Source organism: Bemisia tabaci, chromosome 10 (assembly GCF_918797505.1).
Source record: "Bemisia tabaci chromosome 10, PGI_BMITA_v3".
Classification (NCBI taxonomy): Eukaryota; Metazoa; Arthropoda; class Insecta; order Hemiptera; family Aleyrodidae; genus Bemisia; species Bemisia tabaci.
The window spans coordinates 39,474,832-39,485,960 of record NC_092802.1 but is presented as its reverse complement, the minus strand read 5'-3'; the positions used below and the strand labels follow the sequence as shown (position 1 = coordinate 39,485,960).

At 37.4% G+C, this 11,129-nt stretch overlaps 1 protein-coding gene across 2 annotated transcripts; it reads left to right on the top strand.

The window, feature by feature from the left end:
• Nucleotides 1–651: 651 nt before the first annotated feature.
• On the top strand, nt 652–7,512 carry LOC109036047 (myosin regulatory light chain sqh). 2 transcript variants are annotated; one of them, XM_072304855.1, is made up of 4 exons: nt 652–675; nt 3,936–4,132; nt 4,853–5,082; nt 6,024–7,512. In XM_072304855.1, the coding sequence occupies exons 2-4, from the start codon at nt 3,943–3,945 to the stop codon at nt 6,126–6,128; spliced, it is 525 nt and encodes a 174-aa protein (XP_072160956.1). In that variant the 5' UTR covers nt 652–675; nt 3,936–3,942; the 3' UTR covers nt 6,129–7,512. The 2 variants fall into 2 exon arrangements, with proteins under 2 accessions (XP_072160956.1, XP_018905505.1); XM_019049960.2 differs by lacking the exon at nt 652–675 and adding an exon at nt 2,790–3,030.
• The last annotated feature ends 3,617 nt before the right edge of the window (nt 7,513–11,129 follow it).

Genomic DNA, 11,129 nt, shown 5'->3' with positions numbered 1-11,129 from the left:
TAGCACGGGAGTATTTGGACTGCATTTTGCAATTTGGAACTATAAAATCTGGCTCATGTGAAAAAACACGTAAGTGCACAGGGAAACTAACGGCGCATACGTCGTTTTTAAACCGGGCTAGAATTTATAGTTCCAAATTGCAAAATGTAGTCCATTTGTGTCTGGTGCCAAAGTTGCGGACGGATGCTGTCGGACAGTGGCGTGGCGTGAATAATCGATTATCGATATCTCGCCATTTGAAACTATGGTGAAGAATCGATTACTAAGGTGTTCGCTGCGAACACCCTGATAATCGATCTTTTTTCATAGGTTTAAACGGCATAACAATCGATATATCGCAATTCACGCCACGCCACTGATGCTGTCGGAATGAGCGCGTTTGCCAGTGCGGTTGACCGTGGGCCTTTTATGGGAAGCTCCAATTCGCGACCATTTATGGGAAGAGTGAGAGTGGCCGACGCAAGGCTCCGCCGCGGCCAGCTCGCGTTGCCGCAACAAGGCTCAGTAAAGCTCGCCTCCTTCGCTACCGTCCCGCGCCCGACCTCCGCTCCTCAAGTTTCACCTAGTTTCAAACGATTTCCGCCATATCCCGTTTTCCAAGTTCAGTTCCCGCCTGGTGATCCCTATATTGTGTTTCTTTTTTCGTGTGATTTCGACGGATTCTCCTATTATATTGTGAGTGTACCAAACATCTCTGCCGTGAATAAACTAACAAATTACCCTCTTAATATTTCCATACCCCATCCAAGGCCGCAGTATCTACCCGATAAAACGCCTTAAAACCATATATATAAAAAAAAAAAATAAAAAAATAATCTCTGCCGTGCGATAGCGAAGAGAGCAGTGAGTGCATGAATGAAGCTTTGAGAAAACGGGCTCAGAGCATTTGACCAGGGTTGCCACGGTCAGGGATAACTGGGAAAACCGGGAAATGCCAGGGAATTTGAAAAAGTCTGGAAAACCGAGAAATGTCAGGGGAAATGACGAAAATGTCGGGGAAAATTTGATAAATCATCTTCATTTGCTTTCTAGGATGGGTTCGAGATTTTGAAAAAAAAAAAATTTGCCCGAAAACTATTTTCAATTTTGCCTCGTCAACCATCCGTCACATCTTCAATTGTCAGGGAATTTCACCATAATGTGTTAGGGAAATCAGGGAAATGTCAGGGAATCTCATTTTCTAAATTCTGCGGCAACCCTGTCTGACCGGAGTATTTTATTGAAAGAAGCCTCCGTTCTTTGTCCAATTGCCCCTATAATCATTCGAAAGACTCCTAGAAATCGTTTTGGTGATTAAAAATCCACCGATTTTATTTTAATTACATAAAAAGGGTATTCCTCATTTCCATGTTAGGCTAATGTTAGGCAAGACAGTTCCGCCATCGGCTATAAAAGGCTGTAAGAAATTGTGTAGAAATTCTTGTGCTTTGTAAATCCTTAAGTTTGTACGGAATCACCTTAATATTTACAAAACGCACATTATATTTTCCTTTACTACATATTTTTTTTCATCAATTAAAATGAGAATAATCCATACAGAGTGTGCAAACATTTCAAAGTCATGAGTTGAAAAACGCTGACTCCTCGAGATTAAATATTAGAGCCTAACACAAAGCGGAGCGGCGACGCACCGGCGCCTACAAACCTAACAGGGATACTTCACGCATTGCGCAATGCGTGAAGTATCCCTGTTAGGTTTGTAGGCGCCAATGCGCGTTTCGCGCTGGCTGCCCGCCCGCCGCGCCGCGCCGCAGCGTACCGCGGCGCTTGAAGCAACTATTTCACACCAGAGGTATTGCACAGTATCATAAGAAATTGAAGGCGCTCCAACATACTAAGAATGACAGGCATCCTTCGAAAGTACGGAGCTTTCCTCGCAAAATAAATCAAGATACTACGGCACAAAAAGAGAGCGGTAGTCCAAAAACTAACTAAGCCCTAGTATCCGTATTTAGTAACGTTTAGCATAAACTTTATCGTCTGGCTGTTTTAATCGCCATCGGCTATAAAAGGCTATAAGAAATTGTACAGCCGGCTACAGAAGCTATTGGAAATCTTACAGCCGGCTTTAGGTCTATAGTATTTTGGAACACACATTCTACTGCCAATTTTTACCAGGGGAACCAACGGGATTAGGTACAGTGCTTTCAAAATTGAACAACACTTCTCATTTTCTTTTAAAAATACTTAATATTTGCACAGTGTTGAAATTTACACAATTATGTCTATATTCATGTAAAAACAATTAATACTTAAGTATTTTTGTTAACAAATAAAAGATAAGAAAAAAAACCAATTATGTTTCTTCAGAATTAACAAGTTTTCGACGGGAAGCTAAAGTTAAGTATTTGCCATTCTGGGAGATTCTTCAGATAATTATAAAGAAGCAACGTTTTTGAAACACTGTAATCGCGCTGGTTCCTTTTTGCTGAATGCGACCAATATGTCTCTCTAACCCCCCCCCCCTCCCTCCCCCTCGCGTACGCAGCACCTCATTAGGGTAGCGTTCACTTGCTGCATCAGCAGCAGGAATCTAAATCACTTAGGAACTTCCGAGGGTGTAATATTAATAATTCCGAAAAAAAATTAACAAATTTTGAGGAGTTTATTCCTCTCGAAATATCACTTTCCATTTCAGTCGGCACAAAGCGGTGCCTCGATATCGGCGAATAAACGCACAACCTGGCAACTACTAACGACTAAATCTTGACTAAGGCTTGATGCGGCAACATTGCAACAGCTATCAAATGACGTCATAAAGTTTGTTGATGTTTTTAGGATGACTCATTCTCGTCTTCGTCTTTATCTGAAGTTTCGCCAACGAAAAGTGGGAGTGTAGCAACTGAAATTCGCAACCGTATTTAATCCTATTGTCTCTTTTCTACGCGACTAAATTGTTTCCTTCAACTTCGCTTCTCCGAATTTGGTTCAATTGTTCAATTTGTCAGGAGACCGCGGTATTTCGTTCATTCGTTAGGAGGTTCTCGACATTCTCGACCAGTCACTTTTCCGAATCAGTTCCGAATACACGTAAGTTTATGAATCAGAGTGCTTTGTTCTTTACTTTTCGCATCTCTTCGAAGTATCATCGAATTTCTTCATTATTTCTCCTATATCCAATCCCCTCATTATTCTCACACTCCATTTTGTGACCATTTTCCTGTTCTTCATTGTGATGTAGGTTATACATATCTCCCTTCGATCACCATATGTATGGATTCTTCTCTTTGACGTTGACCATATCCCTCGCTCTTTGTCCATGGGAAAACATACATCCTCTCCCAAGAGAGACATGCCGAAGTCCCACAATTCTAGCACTGAATTCTTATCTACCGGTTTTCCGCCTTCAAATTTTCTCGCACAACGATGCCCGCCCCGCCATGGGGGCAGTTGCAATACTGTTGGGATCTCATTTTCAGGATAGAATGTGACATTTAAAGGTACATTACTTCAGTATTGGTTGAAATTATTGGTCGCGACTTTGCCAAGTCATGAGAATGGAATATTTCATGCATACGATTTCCAGGTATCTGACTTCTTCAGTAACTCATTAAGTACCTATAGATTCTACTAGTCGAAGGATACCATTATCCTGCTCATATTTAATCTCTACTCCATCCCTGCCCGTCCATTTGTTTGCCCTCACACTATTCTTCATCTATAACAAGGAATCACAACAGTAGGCTGATTATCTCAATTGACAGACAAAGGGCAAAAGGAGCGATCCTATTGCTGGAAGAAAGTGGTTGCAATGGAGAAATTGAGGATAGACTGACCAATGGCAACCTTTGAGAAACCGTGTAGTTAGTCCATCAATATCCCCCCTTGGTCCATTACAACCGCTCCTTTTACAACCCACTTTAACAATGACATTATTAGCAAAAGCACTTGATATCTCAATTGATTCTTATTAATTATACGTTGAATTTGTGCAGGTACAGAATGTCGTCTCGCAAAACAGCCGGACGTCGTGCGACGACCAAGAAGCGTGCCCAGCGGGCAACCTCAAATGTTTTCGCAATGTTTGATCAGGCGCAGATCCAAGAGTTCAAAGAGGCATTCAACATGATCGACCAGAACCGAGATGGTTTTGTAGACAAAGAAGACTTACATGACATGCTTGCATCACTAGGTGAGTGCCTTGCTCCCTTTTTTCTCGTAATTTTGATGAAGTATCCAAATAGAACACCGAAGATTACAAACATGTGCTTTTGAAAGAAACTTCAAAGCTTGCAAATCATACATACTTACGTAGTTTCTTTTGCTTTAATGCTTTTGTGAATACCTAGTTTGTTTTATCTAGCATAAACATGTCAAAATGTCAGGAATCAAAGTGAGTCAAGAGGTGCAGACATCCCATGAAAAAGAAGGGAGGAATTGTTTTTATTTCCTCCTGTCGGCAATTGCCAACGTTTTGAACTGTTAGCTAAGTTTAGTCTGGGAAAAAGAAGAAAAAATTTATTCTCTATCACAGCATAGAATAATTTTTTTGTAATTGAACGAATAAGGTGACCTCGGGGGTGCAGATTGTCTGAGAAGCTCCAGTGCGCTGCGTTTTTGCAAAAACGTTTACTCAATTTGCTAATCAAAATTTTTTTAAATATTTAGATTTTTTTGGATGTGTTAAAAATCTGAAACCCCTAGAATAAGGGGGAATAAACCAAAAATTTCAGCCTCCATAATTTTTAGGCCATTTTCATCATTTGGTCTCAGTGATTCGCAGTCTTGGTAACTTTATACAAGCAATTGAAGATTTTTTTTTTTAGCTTTTGAAATTCACCTATTCTCAGCAATCCCTACTTTCATTGTTTTTGGCAAGAAGAAAACGTGTAAAATTGTATTGTTTTTGCAGGAAAAAGCCCGACAGACGAATATCTAGAAGCGATGATGAACGATGCCCCCGGTCCTATCAACTTCACCATGTTCTTAACACTGTTCGGAGAGCGACTTCAAGGTACTGACCCTGAAGACGTCATCAAAAATGCCTTCGGCTGCTTTGATGATGACAACAGCGGATACATCAACGAAGAACGCCTTCGAGAGTTGCTCACATCAATGGGTGACAGGTTCTCAGATGAGGATGTAAGTGACACCTTTCCCTTTATTTGTTTATTTTACATTGGTACATTATCCTCCCTTCTGAGGGCTTCAACTGAAGTCTGCAGTTTGAAGAGAAAGAAGAAGAATCTAAGGAAGAAAAAGGAGAGTCTAAGGAGGAAAAGGGTAAGAAAAATAGGAAGAAGTAGGAGAAAGAGATGAAATAGAAGTAAATTCTTCTCTCTTATTTTCATTCCTCTGCCTCTACATTAGCCTCTTTCTTTTCTTCTCTTTTCCCTCTTCTTCCCTTTTTCTTTTTTCTCCCTTTTCTTCTTCTCTTCCCCCATCCGAATCCCTTTTTTCTGATTTCTAATGCTAAGCCTTCTAATATTAACCGATCCTGATCTTTGTGATTGGACCTTGTCTAGAACACTAAAGCAAGTTTTCTGTCGAAATCTCAGGATTAGACTTTCGACATAGCCTAGCAGAAATTGGATGGATTTAAGCCTTTACTGCTTTCACATTGCTTAATTTTCTCTCGTGTTTTATCTTTATAACATTGAACCAAACTACTCAGTGCCTTTGAACTTTCTGTGAATTTACCTTCACTTTAAAGAATATACTCTCAAATTCAAGTCTCAGCGTTGCCTAGTTTTCTTTTTCAAAATTGAAACATCATAGAAAATTAGGCAATGCTCAATGCTGGTTCCAATTAATCCGTCCAATCGGAAGAATTTTGCAATCAGGAACTAACATTTCTGGCTCAGTTTAGGAACAACATTATACCATCAGTCTCCTTATGCGCATGCATGTTTTTATGGATGAGCCAGAAATTGTAGTTCCTAATTGCAAATTGTAGTTAAATCGGTCAGTTGAATTTTTTGCTTCCACGGACTGAAGTTCCTGAAGATGGTCTCATTTTTACCTTTACAGTTTTTTTTAGTCAACCAACAGATCATTTTACAGCTTCAATTTCTTTGTTTCAGGTCGATGAAATGTACCGCGAAGCCCCGATCAAGAACGGCATGTTCGACTACATCGAATTCACCCGTATCCTCAAACATGGTGCCAAAGAAAAAGATGAAGAGTGAAAAATCGCTCTGATCCTACGCTAATGTCATCCATCCGTCACTAATTTCTGGCCAGCAGCATTTATTTATTCCTTCATTCCGTTTCTCTCACTTACATGAAGTCTTCCGTCAACCCTTATCGTTACTAATCATCAGAGGGCTCCTAATTTAACCTCAGCACTGTTCCATGGAAAATATTTTAATTATCTCTCTGTATCATTTGGAATAGTCCAGACTTATAGGCACTGCTGAAAGTAAGAGTAATCACTTGGTAGTTGCACACCATTTTGCAAAAAGGAACTACTATTTCTGGTTTATTTGAGAAACATCATATATACTACTAGATTATGCATAGAGACAAGTGCCTCTAAATGTTTAAGCCGAAAATATTAGTTCCTTACTGCTAAATGTTATTCAGTCGATCTTGCATCTCTTACTCTAGTTTATCCCTTTTGATCATCGTAATGTTTTTCCTCTTGAACGCATTTCACTCCTTTACATTGTGGTGTTGTCTCAAAAAGTCTGCACCATAGATCTTCAACCAATAATTTTTTTCTCAGTATGCCTCCTATGATGTATAATTTTATCAGTTTCCCGCAGAAGAGTTTAAGTCCATGAATTTATTTTAAATTTGCTCACAATATTTTATTAAATTACCTGTGAACCGATCGATGAATATTTTTGAAAAATACTAGTGATTTTTTTCCGATGCTATTTTTAACAATCACAGGGATTTTCATCCTTATTTGTCATTCAGACCATAGTTAATTGAATAAAATGTTGCTTGCGACTATTAAATTTTTCAAAAAAAATTTTATATTCCATTACATTTTAATTAATTTTCAATCAAATTAAATTTTGATTATTTTTTTTATTTCAATTGAATCTCAGTTGTGTTTTTATTCTTAGTGAATTTAAGTACCTACATTAATTTATTCAAAACAGACTTAAACTCTTCGAGGAAAAACACCCTGATTGTATAGGTTCGCAAGTGTGATATTTTTTTATGCTATTTTTCTTACTGTTTGTCCAAAAAGCAGCTCATTTGAAAGGAGGTTTTCAAATAGTAACCACCAAATGATGAGTGTGGAAGCATCCGAAATTAGCAATCAGTCTTGTTCTGATTTCTGCTCCTCGAAGAATGGAAATCAGGTGTACCAAAAGCTCTATCTTAATTTATTTTCATTCCACTTAGCAGAGCTAAGCTGCTGAACTCAACCTCGTATTCATCAACCATACTCAAATTTCATCTTCTAAAATTGTATTATCTTGTTAAGTTAAACTTTTATATTTTTTTAATTTTATTTATTGGTCACATCATGTTATCTCTTGTATGTGTTTATTTTCCCTGTGAGCATTTATCAACTTATTTATCGCTCATGAATAAAAAAAAAGGAAAGAAAAATTTTTTTTTTTTTCCATACAAGCAGCCACTTGATAATAATCGCGTGATCGGGAAGTTTCTGTACTCTTGCTTATCTCTATTGCAACGTTGGAAAGTTTTCGATTATGTTATATTTTCTTAAAGGAACACCTATCAGAATATTTCATTGTAATTTTTTGTGATTTTTTTAGAATGATAGAAGAAAATTCACAAAAAATTTCATTAGAAACTCCTTGTTAGTTTTCCCGCTAAAAAAATAAAACATGAGCGGAAACTTCTAATGTCGCATTCCGAGAAGTGCAGTTCTCATCTTAAGCCATCAATTCAAACCTTTCCTCAAAAAAACACATCATCTAGTCTAAATAGATCTTAATAAATTGTCTTCATGATTCAATCTCTAAAATATCAAAAGCAAGTAGGTACCTGTAGAGAATAATTTTAAAATTGTCAACGGAAAATCATACTATTTTTATGATTCTAATACCATGTGTCCTTCATAGAAATAAAATGTAGCAGGAAGCTTGCATTGTCATAATTAATGCGCCCATTTTGCAAAGTTGTTAGGATCAAACACTTATAAGCCTTGGTTCTCCTTATTCTTAACGTCTCTCAAAGATCATGATTTTTGGTGCTAGAGTTGTTTCAAAATATTCTGTGCAGCTAGGAAAGTTAGTCTCAGTTCACTTTCAGTCTAGGGCTCTATTTCATAGTCGGTAAAATCACCTGATGTTACAGAAAAGAGTCTTAAAAGCTTACCGAGTTCGAGAGACTGTGAGGAACATCCTATAAAATTATAATAAAAAAGCAGCTCTGAATTTCTTGGTATTCCCTGCATATTCATCTAAAATACTACAATTCATCGTTTTCCTCAAGAAAGAACATAACTGCGTTTCAATGTTGCCAAATTTTCCCACATTAATTGTATTTTTACTTACCAAGAGAATCTTCGTTTTTTCTAACCGAAAATTTCCTTGATCTTTCTTCCGATCTCGTACGAAGATAAAAAAAAATGTTGACAAAAAGTGCTCGGGCATATCCTTCTTAGTAATTAAAAGTATCTGAGTTAACTTTGCAACTTGGAAGGAGTTGCGATCCTTCTTACGGGAAACGACGAACTAAGGTGAAAAGTAGGTCTCATTTGAATCAATGTAAAATCTTCTCAACTTCTGGTGCATTTTTCTCAGAAACTTTATGCTACTGCGTTGGCTTTACGGGAACTCGAGTTAGGTATGAAAATCTGTTTGCACATAATGTAAGTTCTGTTTCACGTGCTGTATCCGTACGCTTTAATAGATCAATTGAGCTTTTGATACTTTTGATTCGTCAAAAGCGTCTTAAAATGAACCACCGTCCTTTTAAATCTCCACCCTGAGCGAGGACTGCACCTTGTCTTGTTGCAATTATAGCTGGCAATGTTAGACTGTCAACTTCTAAACGTTATTGGCCTCCCAAGTTACTCTAGAGAAATGGACGCATAAAATGGGAGCTAACCCAACTGCAATTCTTGTTGCCTAATTTCCTCTTGTGTCCTATTTTTTAAAAAAAAATTCTTTTTTTAAAAGTTTTTTATTTAAAAAATTAAACAAGAGAGAAAATTAGGCGACGTCTGATGTAGTCAGGGTCATTTCAGTTCTAGCCTTCCAAATAAAACTATCTTTCCTAGGAAGTTAGCTCGAAAATATAACAACTGTATATCCAAGAATGTTCAGATATGCGCACACATAAAGCAGCTGAAGACACTGAAGAGAGATTTTTGCTGAAGCAAATTCAAATAATTTTAAAAGTGCTTGTTCATTCCCAAAGCTAACAGTTTCAGACAGAATGGTGTATTGCCCAGATAAAATTACAACCGTGCCAGAATTTTCTCAATCCATATTTATTCGTGGCAAAGTGGATTGTTAGTCCAATCGTACGGTAAGGCAGGGAATCATTCCGTTTTAAATTTACCGCCTCTAGAATAGCGGTCGAATGTGCCAACATTGCAAAACAAAAGAACACTGTTGCTAATATACTACGTGACGAAACAATCTACATCTCTCTCGGGCAGATGAGCAATATTTTGGGGCAGAGAATAATGAAAAATCTTCATAATCAACATTCATTCAAAAAATTCAGTGGACCAGCTATTTTTCCACAGGCGACTACAGTAAACATTTTTAGACCGGTATTTAGGCATACATGACTCATCAATGTAAACATTTTCCGCCATCTTGGACTTGGATCGCGAATCGCGAATATTTTTTACTCAAAGTAAGGTTACTGCGGCAGAACTTCTTAGGAAAGGTGAAAATTCAAAGCTAAGTGAAAGTGCAAAATAAAGTTCTATTTTCGGTTACTAACTAAGCTAAACATCATAATGGTGAGTGCTTTCAGATTTTTCCTACTTTTACCCATAGCTATTGAAATGTGATCTGAGGTAGGAATCTAGTTCATGAGGTTAGTTCGATCACTGAGGAATTAAGGTCTTGAAATGATCTTTTTTAATTGGATGTTCGTCTTCTACAACTACAAAGCATGGATATCAACAGACCTTAAAAAAATTAACACCAGGCTGAGTTTTGACCAGATGTGATAACCAAAATAAGACATGGCGACTGTCTCAACTCTCGATGAGTGAATTCCAGCGATGACAATATCTTGTTCAACATCAGTTTTTATTCTTAACTGTTTATACCGTCCTCAAAGTATTGATATTAGACATGGAGTTTGGCTTCAAATAATTCCTGATACTATCTGAATAGATTGAGTGAAATCCTTGTATTCCCTCTTCCCAGTTTATATTGTCACCAGGTCTTAATTTTAGAAGTGTATAAAATTCTATCCCGAGAGTTTACTGAATGGTAACTCATTTTCACAAAAATTTTCAGCTATTGAAATAATAAGTGCTTTCGTGAATTTCTAGATAGAAAATCTTTGGAATAGGAATTTAAATCGTGAAACATCCTCTTAATATTAAGAAACAAATCAGTCAGAAATATTCTTTGATAAGAGTAAACTCTAGCACGACTAAACTCTGAAATGCAAGGGGTAAAACTCCAAAATTCTTGTATAAAATCCTCAAACAATATTCATTTTTGAAGCGAAAAACTTTTGCATAACTTTTCTCTGAAATTGGAGAAAATTAGTTGAAAGTCTGTGCTGTTCACTTTCAGGTAGTTCTAACCTTTTTCAAATAAATTTGAGTGCCTTTTACATCTGCCTTTGTACTTGGGAGCTACGCCAATTACATAAACAAATGAAAAAAGTGCACTCACTCAAGGGAGTCCACCTGTTCCTAGATTAATGACAAAGGCAAATGGTTGGATAATGGAACTCAGATGAGTACAGTCAAAATTGTTTTCTCGCTCTCAGCGCAAGTAATCTTGAAGTATCAATTTCCTCAGCTGACCAATAGTGGTTCTCTGAAGGAATTTTACAAAGAATTTAACCTCAATTTTCATGAATTTTTCCAGACTGAACTTCAAATGGACTGTGCCTTAGATTTAATGCGGAGACTTCCCCCGCAGCAAGTGGAAAAAAACTTAAGTGATCTAATTGACCTAGTTCCTGACCTGTGCGAAGACTTGCTATCCTCAGTAGATCAGCCGCTGAAAATTGCAAGGGACAAAGAAGCTGGCAAGGATTATCTTCTCTGCGAT